Below are 25,330 nucleotides of genomic sequence, written 5' to 3' on the forward strand. Positions count from 1 at the left end.
CAACGCCAGACAGCTACCGGTCAGTAGCGAACCACTTTGGCGTGGGCAAATCTACCGTGGGGGTTGCTGTGATGCAAGTAGCCCACGCAATCGTTGACCTACTGCTCTCAAAGGTGGTGACCCTGGGAAACGTCCAGGTCGTCATAGATGGCTTCGCCGCGATGGGATTCCCAAACTGCGGTGGGGCTATAGATGGCACTCACATCCCTATCCTGGGACCGGCCCACCAGGCCAGCCAGTATATTAACCGAAAGGGCTACTTTTCAATGGTGCTGCAAGCACTGGTGGACCATAAGGGACGTTTTACCAACATCTACGTCGGGTGGCTGGGCAAGGTTCATGACGCGCATGTGTTCAGGAACTCTGGTCTGTTTAGACGCCTGCAGGAAGGTAGTTTCTTCCCGGAACACAAAGTAAGTGTTGGGGATGTGGAGATGCCTACAGTGATCCTCGGGGACCCAGCCTACCCGCTAATGCCCTGGCTCATGAAGCCCTATACAGGCGCCCTGGACAGTGACAAGGAGCTCTTCAACTACCGGCTGAGCAAGTGCAGAATGGTGGTGGAGTGTGCTTTCGGACGTCTCAAGGGGAGATGGAGGAGCTTACTCACTCGCTCGGATCTCAGCGAAACCAATATCCCCATTGTTATTGCAGCTTGCTGTGTGCTCCACAATCTCTGTGAGAGCAAGGGGGAGACCTTTATGGCGGGATGGGAGGTTGAGGCAAATCGCCTGGCTGCTGATTACGCTCAGCCAGACACCCGTGCGATTAGAAGAGCCCAGCGGGAAGCGCTGTGCATCCGGGAGGCTTTGAAAGCTAGGTTCCTCAGAGAGCAGGGTAACCTATGACTTTCCAGTCTCTTTACAGAGAAGCTGAACCTGCCCCTGTTTCAGTTACTATTGTCTTTTTTCAGCGGTTACATACCCCGTTCACCAGGTTTCCCCCCTTCCAACAGACGTTTAAAAATAAAGTTATTGGAACATTTTTAATTAACAAAGTTTTTTTTACTAATGAATTCTCGTTCAAGGGTTACAACAGGGACGCAGACTGTGGTGGGTACGGTGTGCAGTGATGTACATACCGCTTCTACACTCGAGGACTGACAGGCTCCTGCTCCTACAGCGGTCTCTGGGGGGAGGACGGTTACCGGAGGGTGTGCAGGAAGGGGTGGGTTTTCAGGAAGGGGTGAGGGGTGTGTGGGAAGGGTGAGTAGGTGTGGGTGGATGATGGCTCTGGATGGGGCTCAGGGCATCGGAGAGGTTCATGGCTAGGGTGGAAGGGCATGGTAAGGGCAGCCTGCCTTGCCATTTGTGGATGCCAGGCGCTCGGACCCTGGGGCAACATACACCTCCCAGACTGACCTGGGGCAGCAGACACCTCGCAGAGTGACCCGGGTGCCTAGTGACTGCACTCTGTGTGTGACCTGCTGTTGATCCTGCCCCCATGTCTGTACCCTGTTAATGGTGGCTGTCCTATGCAATTAACAAACCCCTCCCCCACCCTTCACACAAAGTCTTCTGCAAAGAAACATGACGGAAACAGTAATGAACAGCAAACTATTTTTAATACTCAACTACACTGTTGGGGGATTAAACTGGGATTTGGGATCGGGTGAGCCAGGAAGGCAAGCAATTCTCATACTTTAGGGAATGAGAGCTGTTTGGTACATGAGCGCTGTGCTGGGGTGGAGTGACAGTTTTCACGGCCCCTAGCGCCCCTCCTTCTTGTGATTTTGGGTGAGGGGGGGACAGGACTTTGTGGCGGGGGAGGGCGGTTGCAGATACAGTTAAGGGGGCTCTCTGCTCCTGCCTGCGGTCCTGCAGAACATCCACAAGGCGCTGGAGCGTGTCCGTTTGCTCCCTCATTAGTCCAAGCAGCGTTTGAGTCGCCTGCTGGTCTTCCTGCCGCCACCTGTCCTCCCGTTCGCTGTGTGAGCGCTGCTGCTGAGAGAGGGTCTCCCTCCACTGGCTCTGCTGGGCCGCCTCGGCTCTGGAGCTTGCCATCAGTTCAGAGAACATCTCGTCCCGAGTCTTTTTCTTTCGCCGCCTAATCTGCGCCAGCCTCTGTGAGGGGGATGCCGGGGCAGTTCGGGAAAGAGCCGCAGCTGTGTGATGGGAAAAAGGAAGTGATTTCCTTCCAAAGATACATGTTTGCGAACACTGAACACAGTATACTCAGTTTCTGTGAACAAGACCATACAGGGCACCTAATCTCATGTGCTCTCAGGACAAGTTCGAATTTTCGGCATTCGCTTTCATTGCCTGGGGTCTTGCACTGGAGATCGGACAAGCGGGGCAGGACAGCAGAATCCGTGTAGCAGCCAGGCCTGGTAAGCCGGAAACTTTAGGCTGCTTAACAGTTAATGGATAGCAGGGCCCTCCTGCTGCAGGCAATCTGGAAAGCATAAAGTCTGACCCTGTTCCAGCCCCTCGCGGCTGTCCCCGGGAAAGATCCCTGTATGCTTTTCCTCTGCAGCCTACAACACGTGGCTGTTAAACGATGGTCATTGTTATGCAAAGGAAAAGTCAAGCATTCACAATAGTAACATTAAAGTAATTCCCCTAATTAGATGCAGCAGTCGCAGAGCGAGATCACCCTGAGGCGGGTGTCCAGGACAAACAGAGAGCGAATGCTGCGTGAATCCCTGCACAGACCAGGGCCCTGTGCTGCCATGCTGGTGGAGGCGATGCTACCATTATACCTCCTGATGGTCTGGCGCGGAAGAGTGTGCTTCCACGGAGCACCCAACAAGGCACCTCTCCCCAGGAACCTCCTGTGGAGGCTTTTCGAGTACCTCTCAGAGAGCTTCGTTGAACTGTCCCAAGAGGATTTCTGTTCGATCCCTATATGCATTGACCTTCTTTTTATATAGTTTTTATTCCTGTTTTGTTAAGAAATAAATGTTTCCATGTTTATAGCACTTACCGACTGATCCTTCCCCTGATTCGGAGTCCGGGTTAACGGCCGGGGAGGGTTGGTAGGGGATCTCTGTGAGGGTGATGAAGAGATCCTGGCTGTCGGGGAAAGCAGTATTGTAACCGCTGTCGCCTGCCTCGTCCTCCACAAACCCTTCCTCATCTTCCCCATCGGCGAACATCGCCGAGAAACTGCCCCTCGACACTATCCCATCCTCAGAGTCCACGGTCACTGGTGGGGCAGTGGTGGCAGACCCACCGAGAATGGCATGCAGTGCCTCGTAGAAGCGGCATGTCTGGGGCTGGGCTCCGGAGCGTCCGTTTGCCGCTTTGATTTTTTGGTAGCCTTGTCTCAGGTCCTTGATTTTCACGCGGCACTGCGTTGCATCCCGGCTGTATCCTCTGAGTGCCATGGCTTTGGAGACCTTCTCGTAGGTCTTTGCATTCCGTTTTTTGGAGCGCAGCTCCGAAAGCACAGACTCATCGCCCCACACAGCGATCAGATCCAAGACTTCCCGGTCAGTCCATGCTGGGGCCCTCTTTCTACTCTGAGATTGCATGGACTCCTCTGCTGGAGAGCTCTGCATCGCTGCCAGTGCTGCTGAGCTCGCCACGACGTCCACACAGGAAATGAGATTCAAACTGGCCAGACAGGAAAAGGAATTCAAATTTTCCCGGTGCTTTTCCTGTATGGCTGATCAGAACATCTGAGCTCGGACTGCTGTCCAGAGCGTCAACAGAGTGGTGCAGTGTGGGATAGCTCCCGGAGCTAGTAAGTTCGATTTGCATCCACACCTAGCCTAATTCGACATAGCCATGTCGAATTTAGCGCTACTCCCCTTGTCGGGGTGGAGTACCGAATTCGAACTAAAGAGCCCTCTAGGTCGAATTAAATGGCTTCCTGGTGTGGACGGGTGCACGGTTAATTCGAATTAACGCTGCTAAATTCGAATTAAAGTCCTAGTGTGGACCAGGCCTAAGGTGCCACAAGGACTCCTTGTTGTTTTTGCTGATACCAACTAACACGGCTACCCCTCAGAAACTAAACCCTTTAAGTCTCTCTGCATCTCCATATGTTATGTTCTAGTTCCAGTCCCTCCATCCCCTCATGTGGCCTGGGACCAGAGGGGTTTCCTGATGGACACAGTGGCAGTTCTGCAGATGCCCTGTTCTGTCCTGGAGGCCTGGACCCTGGAGGCAGCATTAGAGCTGGTCAAAACTCAGAATTCCCATTTCACAGGAGATTTTGAAAATTAATAGTTTCACATTTCAATTATGACACAAACCAAAGGCCCTATGATCAAGGAAATAAAGTATTTCAATCATTACTAAATAGTACCTGCCCTTACCAATTTTAAAAATAACAGATTAAATGAAAATGGAATATTTTAACCGTGATGTCCTATTATGCAATATTACTATTGGGAATTTATGAAGTAAGGTAAAAATAATAAAATGAATAAATGAAAAATAAGTTAAAAATTTAAAATGAAATTTCCAAATTCTCAAACAAAAGTTCCTTGGTACATGTGGTCACAAGGGTTAAAATGAAGATGGCGCTTGAAGAGTGTAGCAGGGTGAACCCTTGCTCCAGCCCTGAAGGGGTTTAAAAGTGGCCTGGCAGGGCTTGAGAGCTGCTGCTCTAGCCTGGGCTGATTGGGGAAGTGGCTGCAGCTGAGGCCACGCCCCAAACTGAGCCACAGGCCTTATAAAAAGGCCAGGGAAGCCAGAAGCCCACACAGTCTCTCTCTGCCTTCAGAGGGAGATGGGCCTGGCTGCTGGAAACTAGAGAGAAGGTACCTAGGGTGAAGCAGGGCTGGGGACAGGCTAAGGAGCTGGGGAGCTCCAGCCTAGAAAGCCCCAGGCTGCGGCCTAGCAGTGGGCCAACAGGTACTGGGGGTTGCAGAAGGCAGCCCAGGGGTAGGCCAAAGCAGCAGGTCCAAACCCCTTTGCCTGTGATGAATAGGCTGATACTGCAGTCTGCCCCAAAGTGTGGGGCTAGACAATGACTGTCAGTAGACAATACTGAGGCAAGGTGGGGATAGAGGGTGGGGGTTCCCTGAGGAGGGGAGACCCTAAGAGAAAGGGGTTACTGCCAGAGGGCAGCACCCCATGTAAGAGGGCACTGGGTCCAGGGAGGGACACGGGGGCCAGAAGACAGGTGGATCACCAGCCTGCAGAGGGCGCTCCGGACGCTGGAAACAGAGCTAATTCCCCAGAGCAACCAGCAGGAGGCGCCATGGGGGTGAGTCTGACCTGTTACAAAGAGGTTATGAGCAAAGAAAAGCAAATCCAGAGCCAAATCCAGCTGCATATTAGACCCCCGGAGGAGTGTCATCCACAGCCCAGTTTCCTTGTGCAATCCAGCTTTAAAGGTGACCTACAAAGTGGGAGGGGGAAACTCTTGGCTTCTGCCCTCATTTGCTTCATTTCATTAAAAGTCCTGGAAGAGTTTTTAAAGATTTTTTTTTTCCTGCTTGTCACTTGCATTGGAAATCAAGGGGTCCCTGTCTACTCCTGGGGCACTCTGTGCTTGGCTGGAGAACAAGCAGGATGATGACATCACATGTACCAAGGAGGCATTTTGACTCAGTTTTACACACTCATAGGCCTGGTCTACACTACGCGTTTAAACCGATTTTAGCAGCGTTAAACCGATTTAACGCCGCACCCGTCCACACTACGAGGCCCTTTATATTGATATAAAGGGCTCTTTAAATCGGTTTCTGTACTCCTCCCCAACGAGAGGAGTAGTGCTAAAATCGGTATTACCATATCAGATTAGGGTTAGTGTGGCCGCAAATCGACGGTATTGGCCTCCGGGCGGTATCCCACAGTGCACCACTGTGACCGCTCTGGACAGCAATCTGAACTCAGATGCACTGTCCAGGTAGACAGGAAAAGCCCCGCGAACTTTTGAATTTCATTTTTTGCCCAGCGTGGAGCTCTGATCAGCATGGGTGGCGATCAAGTCCCAAATCCAAAAAGAGCTCCAGCATGGACCGTACGGGAGATACTGGATCTGATCGCTGTATGGGGAGACAAATCTGTTCTATCACAGCTCCGTTACAGAAGACGAAATGCCCAAGCATTTGAAAAAAATCTCCAGGCAACACAGTGCTGCGTGACAAATGTAACGGAAAGCCAAAGAATCAAATGACGCTCATGGAGGGAGGGAGGGGGTACTGAGGACTCCAGCTATCCCACAGCAGTCTCCGAAAAGTATTTGCATTCTTGGCTGAGCTCCCAATGCCTGTAGGTTCAAACACATAGTCTGGCGTGGTTCAGGGTATAGCTCGTCAATTTACTCCCTCCCCCACACACGTGAAAGAAAAGGGAAAAAAAATTGTTTCTTGACTTTTTTCAATGTCACCCTATGTGTACTGAATGCTGCTGGTAGACGCGATGCTGCAGCAGTGAAGAGCAGTATCTGCTCCCCTCCCCTTCCCAGTGGCAAATGGTACAATATGACTGCTATCCGTCGTCATCATCAGCCTGTGAGTGCTCCTGGCTGGCCTCAGGTGAAGCTGGCCGGGGGCGCCTGGGTAAAAATTGGAATGATTCCTGGTCATTCCCAGTAGATGGTACAGAATGGCTGGTAACTGTCCTCATCATAGCAGCTGGGGGCTGAGCTCCATCAGCCCCCTCCCTTTCATGTGTAAAGAAAAGATTCTGTATTGCCTGGACTATCATAGCAGCGGGATGCTGGGCTCCTCTTCCCCGCACTGTTTAATGTCCTGCCTGGACTATCATAGCAGCGGGATGCTGGGCTCCTCTCCCCCACACCGCTTAATGTCCTGCCTGGACTATCATAGCAGCTGGAGGCTGCATCACCCTCATTTTATCTCACTAACAAGTCACTGTTTCTTATTCCTGCATTTTTTATTACTTCATGACACAAATGGCAGGGACACTGCCACGGTAGCCCAGGAAGGTTGGGGGAGGAGGGAAGCAACAGGTGGGGTTGTTGCAGGGGCACCCCCTGTGAATGGCATGCAGCTCATCATTTCTGCGGGATCTGACACAGAGTGGCTGTGCTTTCTGGTTCTCTGATACACTGGTTCTCTAGTACACTTGCCCCATACTCTAGGCAGGACTGACTATTTTTAGATACCATAAAGGAGGGATTGACTCGGGGAGTCATTCCCATTTTTGTCTTTGCGCCCCCGGCCGACCTCAGCCAGTGGCACCCATGACAGCCACAGACAGTACAGAATGACTGATAACCATCATCTCATTGCCAATTTACAATGGCAGCAGACGGTACAGAACGACTGATAACCGTCTCTGCTATCATGCAAAAGCAAATGAATGCTGCTGTGTAGCGCTGCAGTATCGCCTCTGTCAGCGGCATCCAGTACACATACAGTGACAGTGTCAAAAGGCAAAACAGGCTCCAAGGTTGCATGCTATGGCGTCTGCCAGGGCAATCCAGGGAAAAAGGGCGCGAAATGATTGTCTGCTGTTGCTTTCCCGGAGGAAGGAATGAGTGACGACATTTACCCAGAAGAACCCGCGACAATGATTTTTGCCCCATCAGGCACTGGGATCTCAATCCCAAGGGGCGGGGGAGACTGCGGGAACTATGGGATAGCTATGGAATAGCTACCCACAGCGCAACGCTCCGGAAATCGACACTAGCCTCGGACCATGGACGCACACCACCGAATTAATGTGCTTAATGTGGTCGCGTGCACTCGACTTTATACAATCTGTTTTACAAAACCAGTTTATGTAAAATCGGAATAATCCTGTAGTGTAGACGTACCCATAGATTGTCTAACTGTTGTGTGTCACTCCTGCCCAAGGCACAAGGAATGCTGCAGACCCTTGCAGTCCTGCTATTTCCTGGAATCTCAGACCCCCAGAACAATGCAGGAGGCATGGGGCACACCCACAGATGCTCCGCTTCTTCTTTGCAGGGATCGAAAAGTTCAAAGGCCGCTACTTCCACAGCCGGGATTACAAGAAGCCCCAGGAGTTCTCGGGGAAGAGAGTCATTGTGATCGGCATTGGCAATTCGGGAACAGACCTGGCAGTGGAGCTCAGCCACACCGCAGATCAGGTTTGGTTTAGAGCAGGGGTCTCAAACTCAAATGACCCCGAGGGCCGCATGAGGACTAGTGCATTGGCCCGAGGGCCGCATCACTGACACGCCCCCTTGCTGCCCCTGGCCCCACCCCCAATCCACCCCTTCCATGAGGCCCCGCCCCTGCCCTGTCTCTTCTCCACCTCCTCCCCTAAGCGCGCGGCTCCCCGCTCCTCCCCCCTCCCTCCTGGAAAGTGCTAAGCGCCACCAACAGCTGTTTGGCGGCTTGGCGGCGGGAAGCGCCTGGAGGTAGGCAGAAAAAAAAATGAAGAGTAATATAGTAGTATAGTATTAAAATATAGTATGCTATTAAAAGTCAATTTATTAACTTTTTTATTAACTTCTTTAACTGTAATGTGAAACGTCAGTGCTAATTTTGACAGTCATTTCATTTTTGGCCACTTAGCTGGCAGCGTTTTGCATCAACCAGAGCATCAATATTAGGTTTGATATCCTGAGACGAAACCAATCTCAGTGTTGCTTGCAAATGTTCATCAGTGAGCCTTGACCTTAACACAGATTTGTTAATCTTCATGGAAGAGAAAAACTGTTCACATATATATGTACTTCCAAACATTGCCATTATCCTTGCAGAAGCAGAGAATAACATGGGAAATCTTTCTTGTGAAAGAAACCTGTAGAATTCTGGAATTCCAACATCTGTATACTTCTGCTTCAAAATCGTGTCACACTGAAGCTCCACTAACTCCATCTGCATTTCCTCTGCAACATTGTCAATTTCAACAGCAAATGGTGTGGAAAAAAGTTGAAAATGTGGTTCAAGTGCCTTGAAATCTTTAAACCGCACATCAAACTGTTTGTGTAAGTTAGAAATGATCTCTGCATATTCTTTCAAGGATTTGGGTTCAACTTTTCCTAAGGAATTCAGAGTTGAGAAATGGACCAAATTGCCAGCAGTCAGCTGTTTCCCCCATAAAGTAAGCTTGACTTTGAATGACTTAATACTGTCATACATCTGTGTTATCACCTGTTTTCTACCCTGAAGTTTCAAGTTCAGTGCATTCAGGTGATCAGTTACATCTGTTAGAAAAGCAAGGTTGCAGATAAAAGTGGAATCAGCAAGCTGTGGAACCTCCTTGTTTTTCATTTTCATGAAGGAATCAATCTCCTCTTTAAGTGCAAAAAAACGCTTCAAAACATTTCCACGACTCAGCCATCTAACTTGAGTGTGATACAGAAGTTCCCCATATTCACTGTCCATACTTGCTAGAAAAGAAGTGAACTGTCTGTGATTCAGCCCTCGTGCACGTATAAAATTAACAGTTTTAACAACTACATCCATAACTTCTTTCATTTGTAGACTTTTACTACACAGGGCTTCTTGGTGCAAAATACAATGTATACTGGTGAAGCTAATTCCTGGTATATTGAGGCTGTTCAGTTTGGTCTTCAATAATCCAACCACACCAATGTTTTCAGAGCACATTGATGGCGCACCGTCCGTAGCCAAAGATACGAGTTTGTTCCATGGCAGCGCAGCTTTTTCAATGCACTCTTCCAATCCTTGAAATATGTCACGTCCCGTTGTGGTACCCTTCAGTGGCATTAAGTCTAGCAATTCTTCAGTTATATTCAAATTGCAGTCCACACCTCTAATGAACACTGCACACTGTGCGGTATCTGATACATCTGTACTCTCATCAAGAGCAATTGAAAATACTTCAAAGTCTTTTGCCATTTGAATCAATTGTTTTTGCACATTATCAGCTAAATCCGTTATCCTGCAGGCAACTGTATTTGCAGACAAGCTTATGCCTTCAAAAACTTTCCTCCTATCAGGACATAAAATTTCACTGGCCTTCATAAGACATTCTTTTATGAATAAGCCTTCTGTAAAAGGTCGCGATGATTTAGCTATCATTTCGCTTATCACAAAACTTGCTCTTACTGAATCTTCGCTAGACTTGTTAATCCCTGAAAATAAATTTCTTTGCTTGGCAAATGCTGCTTTAAGTTGCTGAACTTTTTCCTCTCGGATTTTTCCGGTGAATGCATCATATTTTTCACGGTGCATCGTGTCATAGTGCCGACGCACGTTATACTCCTTGGGAACAGCAATCGTTTGCTGACAAATAAGGCATTGAATTTTATCTTTTACCTCTGTGAAAAAATATAAATTCTCCCATTTGTCTTGGAAAACTCTTTTCTTCCATGAGTGTTCTTTTTTTTGACGAAGTCATTTCCAAGCAGTTTTAATAAATATATACACTCAGTAATGCACCTCACTCAAAGGACAAAACACGCACTTAGATTTACTGCCTAAGGCTCTGGGAGGGAGTTTGGGTGGGGGAGGGGGTCTGGAGTACAGGCCCTGGGCTGGAGTTTGGGTGGGGGAGGGGGTCTGGAGTGCAGGCTCTGTGCTCGGTGCAGGCTCCAGGCTGCGGCAGGGGGTGGGGGTGCAGGCTTTGGGACGGAGTTTGGGGATAGGAGGGGGTGCAGGGGTGAGGGCTGTGGGGCTGAGGGTGAGGGGTTTGAGGCATTGGAGAGGCTCGGGGCATTGGAGAGTCTCAGGACTAGGGCAGAAGGGCAGGGGAAGGGCAGCCTGCCCTGGCCCTAGTGCAGGGGGGCGCTAGGACCCTGCGGCAGCAGGTGATGCCGGAAGCCGGCATAGCGGAGGAGTGGAGTCAGCGTGAGCTCCCGGGCAGGCTCCTGGGCGGTGAGGGGGCAGCAAGTGGGGGCCGGGAGACACTCAGGGGAGGCGCGTGGGGGCCGCAGGTGGGGCCAGGGGAGAGACCCGGCCCCAAACATTGGGGAGCAGCGCGCGGGGAGCTTAGGCACAGAAAATAACTCGGGGAGGGGGGCGGGGGTGAGGGGAGTTTGGCGGCGACAGGAAGTAACTGGGGGAGCTCCGCGGGCCGCAGGGAAGAGCTCCGAGGGCCGCATGCGGCCCGCGGGCCGCATGTTTGAGACCCCTGGTTTAGAGAATTATTTTACACCACTGAATGGTCAGAATGTTGTGGCTGATCACTGTGTGACTTCTGCTGACTTAGCAGCTGAGTGCTGTTCCCTCCCATGGCTATACTTCCCCTCCAGAGTGCAGCCATACTCGGGGCCCCATTCCCCTCTCCAATCCACACTGGGGGAATCTTCCACTTCCTGCGTTTGACCCCCATGTGGAATTCCCATTGATTTCAATGGTGTGCCAGGAGACTGGGCAATAGAGAGGGCAGTGAGGAATGGGGAGCAGATCTGGAAGGCCCACCCATGCAGACTTGCTCAATCTGCTATGCATCAAAGTTCGTCCCCGTTCTGCTTTGCCTAGGGACCCTGCCAGAGACATCAGGCCTACAGCCCACCCTGGGGGAATGCTGAATTGAGAACCCACACCTGCTGTGTTACAGGGGTTACCATCTGCTAAAACACCCCGCAACCTGAGTGAGCAAGGCCAGCAAGCCTCTGAGTCAATGTTGATCCCAACAAAATGACCATTGAATTCCAGTTCTACTGGGGATGGAACGTGTGCCCCGGACACAGTTCATAACACCCACCCTCTTTGTGATCTGCAGGCACTTAATGGCAACTAGGGAGAAGGCATAGGCATTTCACTACAGATATAGGCATTTGCTCACAAGTACATGCTTATGCTTATGACATGGTTTGTCAGGGCAAATGCCTGCCTCTAAGGTTATACCTGCCCTGCAATCAGAGGTGTGACTGCAGCACAGTAGACATACCTCAGCTACCTTTGATCTAGCTAGAATAACTATAGCAGTGGAGCCGCAGCAGCACAGTTGTCTAGCTGCTTGAGTACACACCCGGGGTCCTAGATGGACTTGTACAACCTCTTAGATGCAAGTTACCTGGACCTGCTGATTTAAAAATGTCTAACTTTCATGGCTTTTGTTTAACATTGTCCAGATATACTAGTGCAGGGGTCAGCAACCTTTCAGAAGTGGTGTGCCGAGTCTTCATTTATTCACTCTAATTTAAGGTTTCACGTGCCAGTCATACATTTTAATGTTTTTAGAAGGTCTCTTTCTATAAGTCTATAATATATAACTAAACTATTGATGTATGTAAAGTAAATAAGGTTTTTAAAATGTTTAAGAAGCTTCATTTAAAATTAAATTAAAATGCAGAGCCCCCAGACTGGTGGCCAGGACCTGGTAGTTGTGAGTGCCACTGAAAATCAGCTCGCGTGCCGCCTTCGGCACGCATGCCATAGGTTGCCTACCCCGTACTAGTGGAATGTAAATAATGTTATAATCACTATATAATGAGACTATATCATCTGAAGAAGAAGTTCTATTCTTAAGTACAGTAATGGAAGAGGCTGAAAACTCAAAAGATTGCCATTTGTGCACATTTTAGTTAGCCACTTATATGTAAGACTGCAAGTTTGTCATGGAGGTCACAGATTCTGTGACTTTCTGGGACCTCCATGACTTCGGCAGCGGTTGGTGCGGCTGGCCCAGGGGCCGTCTGAGCAGCTCAGGCAACCCCTGGGTCAGTTGCACTAGCTGCTGCTGAGGCAGTCTCAGGCCACTGCACCCCTCTCCCCCAGCAGCAGCAGGAGTTGGGTGTAGGAGGGGGCTCAGGGCTGGGGTGTGGGAGGGGGTAAGGGTTCTGGATGGCACTTACCTGGAGGGGGGTTCTCCGGAAGCAGTAACATCCCCCTCCCTCAGCTCTTAGGCGGAGGCGCAGCCAGGCAGCTCTGTGCACTGCTTCCGGCCTGTAGGCACTGTCCCTGCAGAGCTGGCACTCGGGGCAGAGGCAATGTACAGAGCTGCCTGGCCACACCTCTGCCTAGGACCTGAGGGAGGGGGATGTCGCTGCCTCTGGGGAGGCACAGAGCCAGGTAGGGAGCCTGCCAGCCCTGCCAACTCCCCCACTCCCCGGCACCTGTGGTGTCCCCAGGCCATCCCCCTCCCCAGCACCCACGGCACCCCGGGCCACTCCCCCATCCCCACCAAGATTTAGTTAGGGGTATATAATACAAGTGAGAAACAGGTCACGCGTCGTGAACTTTTGGTTACTGCACGCAACTTATCCATGACTTTTACTAAAAATACCCATGACTAAAATATAGCCTTACTTATAGGACATACAGGATAGATACTGGGGCATAAGTAAATGTAGTAACAGAAACTGAAATAGAAAGACGTAAGCAGACCATAAAAGTGGAAGAGTCAAAAGTGTCTGTGAAAAACTATAATGGAGGAACAATTCCAGTGTTGGGAGAGTGCATGCTGACACTTAAATAGAAAGGGAAGATGATAAAACAAGACTTTGTGGTGGAACATAGAGGCAAGCAACCGTCTTCGGCCTACACATGTGTAAAGGGCTTGGTCTCATTATGAGGATGTATGCCACAGAGAGACAGAAAGGCAATAAGAACCAGATAGGAAAGTATTAATAGCATCATATAACGATGTATCCACAGGAAATGGGTGTCTCCCACTAACATACAAGATAAGGTTAAGAGAAGATACAGAGACAGTGGCAACATGAAAAGTTCCACAATTTTAAGAAAGATACTAGAAGAAGAGATCATAGACTTTAAGGCCAGAAGGGACTATCATGATCTAGTTGGACCTCTTGCACATTCCAGGCCAGAGAACCTCACCCACCCACTCCTGTAATAGACCCCTAACCTCTGGCTGAGTTACTGAAATTCTCAAATAAGGATTTAAAGACTTCAAGTCATAGAGAATCCACCATTTGCTCTAGTTCAAACCAGCAAGTGATCTGTGCCCCATGCTCCAGAGGAATGTGAAAGACCCTCAGGATCTCTGCCAATCTGACCTGGGGGGAAATTCCTTCCCTACCCCAAATATGGTGATCAGTTAGATCCTGAGCATGTTGATGAGACCCACCAGCCAGACACCTGGGAAAGAATTCTCTGTAGTAACTCAGAGCCCTCCACATCTAGTGTCCCATCTCCAGCCATTGGGGATTTTTGCTACTAGCAGTTGCTGATTGGTTACCTGCCATTATAGGCAGTCCCATCATACGATCCCCTTCATAAACTTATCAGGCTCAGTATTTTTTTTTACCCTCCTTCTCCCCCTCACTGCTCCCCTTGAGAGGCTGTTCCAGAACTTCACTCCTCTGATGGCTAGAAAACGTCATCTAATTTTAAGCCTAACTTGTTGATGGGCAGTTTATATCCATTTGTTCTTGTGTCAGCACTGGCACTGAACTTAAATAATTCCTCTCCCTCCCTGGTGTTTATCCCTCTGTTGTATTTTTAGACTGCAAACCTATCCCCCATCAACCTTCATTTGGTTAGGCTAAACAAGCCAAACTCCTCGAGTCTCCTATCATAAGGCAGGTTTTCCATTCCTTGGATCATCCTAGCAGCCCTTTTCTGCATCTCATGGCAGATGGTATTATTTGGAGAACAGAAGACCATCAGATTAGGATGAGTCCTTAGAAATCGTAGAGAAAAAGGGAGAGGGACCACAGCTGTGCATGGACCTTAAGCAACTGAACAAAAACATAAAAAGAGAACATTTCTACTTGCCCACAAGAAGTAAAATATTGTCTGAGATGGCAGGAGCCAAATTCTTCAGCAAATTAGATGCATCATCAGGATTTTGGCAGATCCCCTTGGACACTGAGAGCTCCAAGATCATAGAATATTAGGGTTGGAAGAGACCTCAGGAGGTCATCTAGTCCAACCCCCTGCTGAAAGCAGGACCAACACCAACTAAATCATCCCAGCCAAGGCTTTGTCAAGGCGGGCCTTAAAAACCTCTAAGGATGGAGATTCCACCACCTCCCCAGGTAACCCATTCCAGTGCTTCACCACCCTCCTAGTGAAATAGTGTTTCCTAAGATCCAATCTAGACCTCCCGCCCTGGAACTTGAGACCATTGCTTTTTGTTCTGTCATCTGCCACCACAGAGAACAGCTGAGCTCCATCCTCTTTGGAACCCCCCTTCAGGTAGTTGAAGGTTGCTATCAAATCCCCCCTCACTCTTCTTTGCTGCAGACTAAATAACCCCAGTTCCCTCAGCCTCTCCTCGTAAGTCATGTGCCACAGCCCCCTAATCATTTTCGTTGCCCTCTGCTGGACTCTCTCCAATTTGTCCACATCCCTTCTGTAGTGGGGGGACCAAAACTGGACACAATATTCTAGGTGTGGCCTCACCAGTGCTGAATAAAGGGGAATAATCATGTCAAGACCTGAAGATAAAAATTGGAATTCAAAGGCTGCTAGGAACTATGCCAAGAAGTTCATGTCTAATTATGTAGCTTCCACAACTCATCTAAGACACCTCCGCCACAAGGTCACTGAATGAGCATGGATGCCAGAACACGAAAGCCCATTCTGATATCGGCTCCAGTGCTGCAGTTTTTTGATCTATTGACAGTATCAAACTCTCCACAGATGCTTTGAAAAGAGGGTGGGAGCAGTACTATTACAGTGTCATAGAACTAACTGGTTGTGTCTCCTGTGCCTCAAGGAATATGACAGCTGCAGTGATTTTCTCAATGCTTCAAAGCAGAAACTGATCATAAACATGGCTACCCCTCTGAAACTACTGATTGCGATTCACAAAAAGGAACTTTGCGAAGAACCACTGAGACAGGCTGCTTTCGAAAATACAGAATTATCATGTGTACCATCCTGCACTTCTGGGCAGTAAGGGTTTGCCTCAGAGGTTTGCTGTGACCCTCAATGTAGCCTCTCTCCTCTCGTAGAGACAAGAGTTACAGCTTACTGAGTCACCTTCATCATTGGCCAGTCAGCAGGTTTGGTGTAAGAACCCTCTTTAGTCCCTGTCTTCCTTCTCAGGTTCTCAGGGAGCATTTGTGTGGGGTGGGGGAACCCAGGTCTGCCCTCTTCTCCAGGTTCCAGCCTAGGGACCCTAATTGGCAGTGGAAACAGGTAGTTTTCCTTCTACCAGAGCTATAGCCCTTCCCTGAGCTACTTCCCCAAACGACCCCTCCTAGCACTTCCTTGGTACCTGACCACGCTTGTTCTGCCAGGTCTTTCACTGCGTACCTTCTTTCTCCCAGTCTTCCCACAACGCACCTTCTTACTCCCAGCTCCTACCAGCAAGCCTTGCTGAAGGGGCTTCTTTTTAAACTAGTCCCAGCCGGTTCTAAATGGGCTTCAAGTGATCTGATTAGCCTGTTTCCTTTGATTGCTTCTCATCAGTTCTTAATTGGTTCCAGGTGTCTTATGGAGTCTGCCTGACATAATTGCTTCTAGCACCTTCCTGACTGCTCTGGGGTAGCCCCTGCCCTGGTCACTCAGGAAACAGAAAACTATTCATCCAGTGTGTTTTCCTTCTACCAGACTCCTGCACCCACGCTTCAAGCCATCTGGTGGAGCGCGGGTCCGCTGCTCTATCTCGCCATTTACCTTTCTGCCACGCATCCATCTCTGCCGGCAAACTGGCACGGTTTAGAGGGACGGGTGACAGAGCAGCTCCGGAAATGGACAGGACTCCTCCGGTGCCTCTCCCTCCGAGGGAGGGCACTGGTGCTTAATCACCTAGTCCTGTCCATGCTCTGGTACCAGCTCAACACCCTGGTCCAGTTCCCGGGCTTCCTGGCCAACTTCTGGACGGTGATTCTGGAGTTCTTTTGGCCAGGAACGCACTGGGTCTCTGCAGGGGTCCTCCACCTGCCCCTCAGGAGGGAGAGCAGGGCCGGGCCTGAAGTGCCTATGCACTCAGGTCCATGTCTTCCGCCTCCAGGCCCTGCAGAAGCTCCTTTATGGTGCAGGTAGTCCGGCGTGGAGAGTGCTGGCGCACGCCTTCCTGCACCACCTCCAAGGGCTCCAATACGACTGGCAGCTCCTTTATCTCTATTGGAGCGGTCTTCTGCGAGACCTCTCCGGGCTGCCAGCCTTCTACCAGGACCTCCTCCGGACCTGGAAACTGGTTTTGGCCACCAGGTCCATGGCGGCCGCCAAGGGGGTGGATCTCCTCGTAGAGCTCCTGCTACACAACCCCCAGCTCTGTGTGCAGGTGGCGGAGTCCCCCGCGGTGCACCAGAGGTTGGCCCTGGCAGAAGTCACCAGAGTTGGAGACCTCCTGGACTATGACCGGGGAGACTAGCTGGACCCCCTGACACTCACTCGGCGCATGGGGATCCCCAGACCTCGTACTCCCCAGCGCGTACTTCAGGAGGTGAGGGCTGCTTTACTGCCCACTGCTCGGGTCTTCTTCGACCGGGTCCTGCGAGAGGACATGCCCCACCCACCCTCCACCCCAGGCCCCCCGGATCTTTTCATTGGGCCCCTGCCTCATGGCCCCACCCAGCCATCCCACCCCTTCACCGTGAGCCGGCTGAATGAACTGCAGCCAGCTCATTTCCAGACCACGCCAAGGAAACATCTGTATACACTTGTGCTCCACACCCTTCATGTCCTCACCCTCATGTCCCGTCCCGTCATGAAGTGGTGGGACCTTCTGCCACCTCTGGAGGGTAAGGAACCCCGGTGGGCCAGCCTATATTCCACCCTGGTCCCGAAGCCCGCTGGGGATATTAGTTGGGGGCTCCTTCACGGAGCCGTGAGCACGGGCATCTTCTTGGCGCAGTTCACCCATGCCAGACACCTGCCCCTTCTGCAGCATGAGGGAGACCCTGGCGCACGTGTATCTGGAGTGCGCCAGGTTGCAGCCCCTATTCTGGCTCCTCTTAAACATCCTGTTACATTTTTGGCTGCACTTTTCCCCTCACCTCCTTATCTATGCACTTCCCATCTGTGGCCCCACCAAGTCCCAGGACCTCCTTGTCAGCCTCCTCCTAGCACTGGCCAAAATGGCCATCTACAAGACCAGAGAGAGGAGGTTGGCTGACAGGGTTTCCTGCGACTTCAGGGCCTATTTCTGATCCTCCCTCTGTTCACGCATCCAGGTGGAGTTCTTCTGGGCGGTGTCCGCTGGCTCCCTTGACACTTTTGAGGAGCAGTGGGCGCTGTCCGGGGTTCTCTGCTCAGTGTCCCCATCAGGTTCCCTTCAGATAATGGGGGAGGGATAGCTCAGTGGTTTTAGCATAGGCCTGCTAAACCCAGGGTTGTGAGTTCAATCCTTGAGGGGGCCATTTAGGGAACTGGGGTAAAAATCTGTCTGGGGATTGGTCCTGCTTTGAGCAGAGGGTTGGACTAGATGACCTCCTGAGGTCCCTTCCAACCTGATATTCTATGATTTAGCCCTAGAACCTGTTCTATCTTTAGTTGTCCCCTGTAATTAATTGAGATCCTGGACTTTGTGGATTCTCCCCCTAGGCTGGGGAAAGTCCTTTAGCAGTGGGCTTCCACCTGCAAATGCTCCATCTGTCAGTTCACAGGCTGATGATCTGGAACAAGGAATAAACATTGATGTGAATTCAGCTAAAGACTAAATGCTGCAAACAGTGATACAAGAAGTAAAGGAGGAAAAAAATCAGCACTGCACGCTTGTATATTTCCACTAAAGGAATGAATTGTCAGCGCTCTCAGGAGCATGCTGAAAGGGGACACAGGTCATGGTTCCCACAGTGATGGGAAGGAGAATATTGAATCCAATACACGAAAGGCACCTGGGAATGACCAAATCAAAAAGGAGAGCTAGAGAAGTTGTATTCTGGTCACAAATGAGCAGTGACATTGAAGAGATGATGAGCAGGCGTGGAACGTATCAGAAATACAGAGATTCCCAGCAGAAAGAACCAATGATACTGCAAGAACAACTCGCAGTTCCACAGGACAAAGTCAGAATTGACACATTCACCCTGAAGACATGATCATCTGGTTATAATGGACTACTTTCCCAGAAGTAGTCAGATGCGAAGATACCACCCTTGCAACAGTTTCCAGACTCATCATAGTATTCCATAACTAATCATAACTGACTGTTACTAGTGCTGTGGAGTATTGTTAAGGCTGCTAATGCAGCTGTTCTTGGAGCCCCCATGTTAGCTGCATTAGCAGGGAGTGCAGTCTGCTGACCTCGATGTCAGAGGCGGATTATGGTTTGGTGGGGCCCTGGGCCAGAGCAAGTGGGGGCCCCTTCCCACCCCTTCCACCTGCAGTCCCCCCTCTCAACCCCTCTGCGCTCCTGCCAGGGAAATGGGGTTGGGGCACGGGGGCTTGCCCTGCTCGGATCGGCAGGAGTGCTGGGTGGAGCGGGGCAAGCCCCCACGCCCCGACCACACTCCCCGGCAGAAGCACCGGGCAGGCAGGGCGGGTCAGTGCACAGGGGCACCCATTTTTCCAGGGCCCCCCAATTGGCAGGGGGCCCTGGGCAGTGGCCCCGTTTGCCCAGTAGCTAATCCGCCACTGCTCGATGTTATTCATAAGAAAGACCACAGGCTCAGTTTGGTGGCGAAGCTGCTTGGCCACATTTATTGTCCACAATCCCACAGTACTAGTGCCCCATAGGAGCTACAGATACACTAACATGTGTGCCTGTGACAATGGTACCAGTTCAATCAGCACACCAGGATGCTGCTCCTAGGACAGCACAAAGATGTCCCTCCTATGAGTTCTCCTTTTATACAGTGATACAAACAAGTTATGTATTACACTCCAGGCAGAGCCGGTGCAACCATTTAGGCGACCTAGGTAGCTGCCTAGGGCGCTAGGATTTGGGGGGTGGCATTTTCTTCAGCAGCGACCGCTGCGGCCAGATCTTCGGCTGCCCCGGTCATCGCCGGCATTTAGGCGGAGAGAGCTAGGGCAGGGGAGCGCGGGGAGGGCCACCTGCAGCAAATAACGGGGGGGCAGCATGCAGGGGAACTCCCTGCCCCAGCTCACCCCTGCCCCGCCTTCTCCCTGAACACGCCGTGATTGGCGCCGCAAGCCTGGGAGGCGGGAGAAGTGAAGCAACGACGGCGTGCTCGGGGAGGAGGCGGAGCAGGGGTGAGCTGGGGCGGGGGGGTGCCTCAGGGTGGAGGGTGGGGAGCTGCCGCAGGGGCGGTGCCTCAGGGCGGGGGCTCGGGGACGGGCGCAATGTGGAAGTTTCGCCTAGGGCGCAAAACATCCTTGCACCGACCCTGACTCCAGGTGTTGTTAGTTTCCATCCTTATCCTTGTACCTGCTAGTTCAAACAAAACATCCTCATCCATTATCCTATCGTCCCCTCCTTATCTTTACAAAGATGTGTTCTTGTACCATATATTAAAAATGTGTTTATATCAGTGGTTCTCAACCTATTTATCATTGTGGGCCACGTGTGCAGCCCACAAAGTGTTATGTGGGCCGCAGGTTGAGAACCACAGTGCCCCCCACCTAACTCCCCCCACAAACCCCTATGCCCAGTGCTCTCCACCCAGAGACCTCTCCACAGAGTGGGGCCAGGAGCAGAGTGCCGGGTGCGAGGTGGGTGGCAGGGACCCCAACCCCGAGCCCCACTGCGTGGGGACCCTGACCCTGCTGCATCTGTCATCTATTTGCATAAATCCAAAGTAAAAAGCAGCTGTCCTTCAAGGACTGTATTTAGGAGTACTTTGCAGGCGAAGAGTACTAATTTAACAAATAAGTGCAAAAACCATAATGGGTTTTATGTTTTTAATGGGTACCTAGCTACCAGTTCTCTAAGTTTGTTAAAAGTCTGCTTTTCTGAAGTTCATTGTCCTTATTCCGCTGTTCTCACTCCTTCCTTTCCTTAGAACCATGAAATATATCACTTCATGATCACTTTCACCCAAATTGCTTTTCACCTTCAGATTCTCAACCAATTCCTCCCTGTTGGTCTGAATCAACTCTAAAATGGCTCCCCCCCCCAATTACTTCCTTCACTTTCTGAAACAAAAAGGTGTCCCCAACCAGGGGCGGCTCCAGACCCCAGCACGCCAAGCGTGTGCTTGGGGTGGCATGCCGCGGGGGCTGCTCTGCCGGGCAGCAGGCGGCTCCGGTGGACCTCCTGCAGGCGTGCCTGCAGATGCTCCACCGGCGCCGTGGGAACAGCGGACCCTCCGCAGGCACGTCCGCGGGACCGGCGACCGACAGAGCGCCCCCCGCGGCGTGCCGCCGTGCTTGGGGCGGCGAAATGGCTAGAGCCGCCCCTGTCCCCAACAATGTTCTCTCTAATTTTTTTCATCCATGTGAGGAATTAATTTTGTTATGTGCATCAATATTGAGATGATGTGAGCCACCAGTAGAAACAAAAAGCCTAGATATAATATATATTTTTAAAAAGTTACCATAGGGATAATTACTGCAGCCAGGACATATTAGGCATTTTAGAACTCACTACTCAAAGAACTGAATTTAAACATGAGAGAGAAATAAAATTCTGAAATGCACAGACCAGTCAAAAACTAAAATAACAGCACTTTGAAAGAATAAAATTATAGAGAATATATGTGCATTGCAGGAAGTACCCAGAAGTAACAATAGCAACACAAGTATGTGTTGCGAGGTGAGTGTGAAAGAGACAGAGAGTATGTGTGTCAGACTGAGACTGTGTGTGTGTGTGTGTGTGTGTGAGAGAGAGAGAGAGAGAGAGACAGTGTGTGTGTGCGGGAGACACAGACTGAGTGTGTGTGTGATGGTGGGTATGAGACACAGACAGTGTGTATGTGTGCTGGCTGCTGGGAAAGTATATGAGAGACCATGTGCTGTCTCTTTAAGGACACAGGCACTCACCGGCAGGCTTGTTCAGACCGCAGCAGCTACCACCAGCTCCCTTCCACTCCTGAGCCCTGTCCCCCAACCCTGCTCTTCAGAGATGAGGTACTTGGGTGAGGAAGGGGGACACCCTGACATCAGTGCCCCCTGGTTCCTCCTCCACTCTGCATAGCAAGCAGGACGGTCCCGGGAGCCAAGGGCGGCTCTACAAATTTGGCTGCCCCAAGCAATCATGCCCGGGAGGCGCCCCCGAGCCGCGGGAGCAGCGGACCTCCCGCGGGCATGACTGCGGAGGGTCCGCTGGTCGCGCGGCTCGGCTGGACCTCCCGCAGCTGCGGGCAGTTCGCTGGTCCGGCGGCTTCGGTTGAGCTGCCGCAGGCACGCCTGCGGGAGGTCCAGCCGAGCCGCGGGACCAGCGAACCGTCCGCAGTCATGCCGGCGGGGGGGCCCCGGGAGCCGCCGGCCGAGCGTCCCCTCCACAGTCATGCCTGCAGCAGGTCCGCTGCTCCCGGGGCTCCGGTGGACCTCCCGCAGGCATGACTGCGGCAGGTCCGCCGGCCCAGCCTGCCGCCCCCCCGGGAAAGGGCCGCCCCAGGCGGGTGCTGCTGGCCAGGGGCTCCAAGGCAGAGGGCAGGAGCAATGTAGCTGCAGAGCAGCAGGGGCAGGGTCACCTGAACACACATTGCTGGATGTGCAGGGCTCTGCTAATCAAGTGCAGGGCTCTGCTAATCTTGGGCAGCCGCACAGCTTAGAGGGAACATAGGTCCCCAGTAAGTTATTGGATGCTTTGTGTTTTGCCGTATTACTTTTCCAACAGATTTCTGGGAAGTTAAAGTCCCCCATTACTACCAGGTCTTGCGTTTTGGATATTTCTGCTATTTGTTCTAGAAATGCCTCATTCACCTCCCCTTCCTAATTTGGTGGTCTGGAGTAGACCCCTACCATGATGTCATCCCTATTTTTCCCCCTTTTATCTTTGCCCAGATACTTTCAAATGATCTGCCTCCCACGTCTTTCTGGATCTCAAACGAACTTCCTCCCTTTTTTCCCCTGCCTATCCTTCCTGAACAACTATCCTCCTCTATACCAACATTGCAGTCATGAGATTTATCCCACCAAGTTTCTGTGAATCCAATTGTCAAAACTTAGTTTATGTGCTAATACTTCCAGTTCTTCCTGTTTATTCCCCATACCCCTTGTATATAGACATCTAAGATGTTGAGTAGATTCACCCACTGATTTTCCTCTTGTTGTTTGTATGACCCTATGGTAACTTTCCATGTCCCTCCCCCAACATCTAGCTCTCTGTTAATGTCACCTTCTTTTATGTGTACCTGTGCTTTTGTCACCTGGCCTCTTTGAACCTACTTTAAAGCCTTCCTCACTAGGTTGTGTGAGTTGGTGTGTGAAGATGCTCTTCCCCTTCTTAATCAGGTGGACTCCATCTCTTCCCAGCAGACCTTCTTCCCAGAGCAGCCTTCCATCACTGAGGAAGCCAAAGCTCTCCCAACAACACCATCTGGGCAGCCAAGCATTCATCTCCAATGATCAACCGCTGTGCTCGTCAATAAGATAGTTCAAATGGTTAGGCAGCCAGTGTGCTGAGACCACCTCCCAGCAGGTTGACTAGCATTGTCTCATCATTTCTTTCTGCTCCCCTGTCTGTCAGCCTGTCTCCACCTGTTGTTCCATTGGGGCAGGGAACATCTTTTTGTTTAAAATAATTAATATGCTTAAATACCTCATTTCTAATAATAGTAAGTTACTACTGAAGCTTGTGACATGGTATAGAAACCCTGCACTAGCATGGAAGGGGTTAAGGAGCTGCTTTGGGCTGCCCCACCGCACCTGCAAATTGGGTCAGGAAGAGGAGTTAAAAGGCAGGAACTCCACTTAGATGGGGGCAACCCTGGGAAGGGAACTGGCTGAGCTGCTCTGGCGAGGAGGCTGATAGCCTGCAGAGCCCCTGCCCTCGCAGAATGAGGGTGCAGATCCCTGAGCTAAAAGGGGGGAAAGACTGAGACTTGCACTGGAACCCAGTGACCTCTGACATGGACAGTGACATTTCAGGGGGTTCTGAAGTCAGAGGCCCATACCCTGGAGGAAGCTGCTTACAGACTTTCCTTTCCCTTTCTTGTGTTGAACCTAGTTTGATGACTGCTGACGGAGTTATTGTTTCGCCTGAGAGGGGAAGAAACAACCAAAAGACCTCAGCCAGAGGGTTAAGTACTGGCCCGCTAGAAAGACATACCCTGCAGCACCCGCTAGGGTAGGAGTATTGGATTTGTGTGTGTGCACTCCCCATATAGCCCCGAAAGGGGGTGCTGCACCATGGACAGATGTGTGACAAAGCTATTAGGAAATCATAAACACAACTAGATGTAAACCATTCACTCTCATGAGAATGGCTCTCAGCCAAAGAGGCTCTTGGCAAGTCACTCAAAGGCCTGTGGTTTCCAACAGCTCCTGTTTCTCTCCCTTTCAGGTTTTCCTTAGCACCAGGCGAGGTGCATGGATACTTGGTCGGATTGGAGAAGAAGGGTACCCCATGGACACAATTTATATCACTCGCTATGTGGAATTCCTCAGGCGCATTGTGCCTCTATCCCTGCTTAACTACTTTGCAGAGAAGAAACTGAATGCAAAATTCAACCATGCAATCTATGGTCTGCAGCCTGCGCACAGGTGAGCTGGGGAGATCAGGAGACTTTCTCCGGGCTGTGGAGCCAGGAGGGGAAGGGTCATGTTCATTCCGCTCCCCCTCCCACCACCACAGGAGAGTGGAGAGCTGAGGCCTGTCAAGCACTGGAGGGAGGGGCAGAGCTTCAGGCCCCATGACAGAATGTAAGATCTCAGGCAAACCTGCAGCCAGAGTCTCTAGGGCCTGGGTTCAGTCCCTTGCTGTGCCAGATTCCCCCCAGTCAATCTCTGTCCATCACCTGGGGCCCAGCTCTCGCTGCTGCTGCTATGCCAAATCAGTCAGCATTTGCCTCACCTGGGGCCCAACTCTTATTCTCACTGCTGCCCTCTAAAACATGCCTATCCCTCAGGTTAAAAATATCCTTGAGGGATGTAAATGCCAAGGAAGAGGAAGAGTTATTTTGTGTGATATGTGGGAGTAAACAGAATGGTACTAGATGACATCATTAAGGCATGTTTACACTTACAAGCTTACATTGGCACAGATGTACCGCTACAGCTGTGCCGCTGTAAGATCACTCATGTAGCCACATTATGCCGATGGGAGCGAGCTCTCCCATTGATATAGTAAAACGAGCTCAACGAGCAGCCATCACTATGTTGGCAGGAGATGCTTTCCTGCCAACATAGCGCTGTGCACATGAGCGCTTATGCTGGCAAGACTTACATTGCTGGGGGTGTTTTTTCACACCCCTGAGTGACAAAAGTTTTGCTGACATAGGTGTTAGTGTAGACAGGGCATAAAAAAGAGATAATTTAAGCTGAGTACCTGAAAAAACTTGCAAATGGCAAGCTGTTAGGCCAGGGAACTGTTTGTTGTTATTTATTCATTGATTTGTGGTGGCACCAAAGAGGCCTACTCAAGGACCAGGATCCCATGGTGCAAGATGCTGGACAAACACAGAACAAAAACAGTTTATCAGAGGAAGTGGTGGATGCATAGACTGGACAAAGCAATAGAATTCCTTACATGGAGTGATCCTGCATGTGCAGCAGAACGGACTGAATAACCTGATGTGTCCTTCCCATGGCTTCCAGTTGCAGTGCTAGCACATTGTGTGGGAGGAAATAGTTCTCTTTTCTCCTGGCAGC

General features: G+C 50.9%; 1 protein-coding gene across 4 annotated transcripts in view; it reads left to right on the plus strand.

Moving 5' to 3' along the window:
• Positions 1 to 25,330, plus strand: part of LOC123376668 (flavin-containing monooxygenase 5-like) — a 37,478-nt gene that overhangs the window by 5,079 nt on the left and 7,069 nt on the right. For all 4 annotated transcript variants that reach the window (XM_045028867.1, XM_045028866.1, XM_045028868.1 and 1 more), the window contains 2 exons: positions 7,838 to 7,980; positions 24,024 to 24,223. In XM_045028867.1, the coding sequence (XP_044884802.1) occupies positions 7,838 to 7,980; positions 24,024 to 24,223 (343 nt within the window). The remainder of the gene's footprint in view (positions 1 to 7,837; positions 7,981 to 24,023; positions 24,224 to 25,330) is intronic.

Source organism: Mauremys mutica, chromosome 8, assembly GCF_020497125.1.
Source record: "Mauremys mutica isolate MM-2020 ecotype Southern chromosome 8, ASM2049712v1, whole genome shotgun sequence".
NCBI lineage: Eukaryota > Metazoa > Chordata > Testudines > Geoemydidae > Mauremys > Mauremys mutica.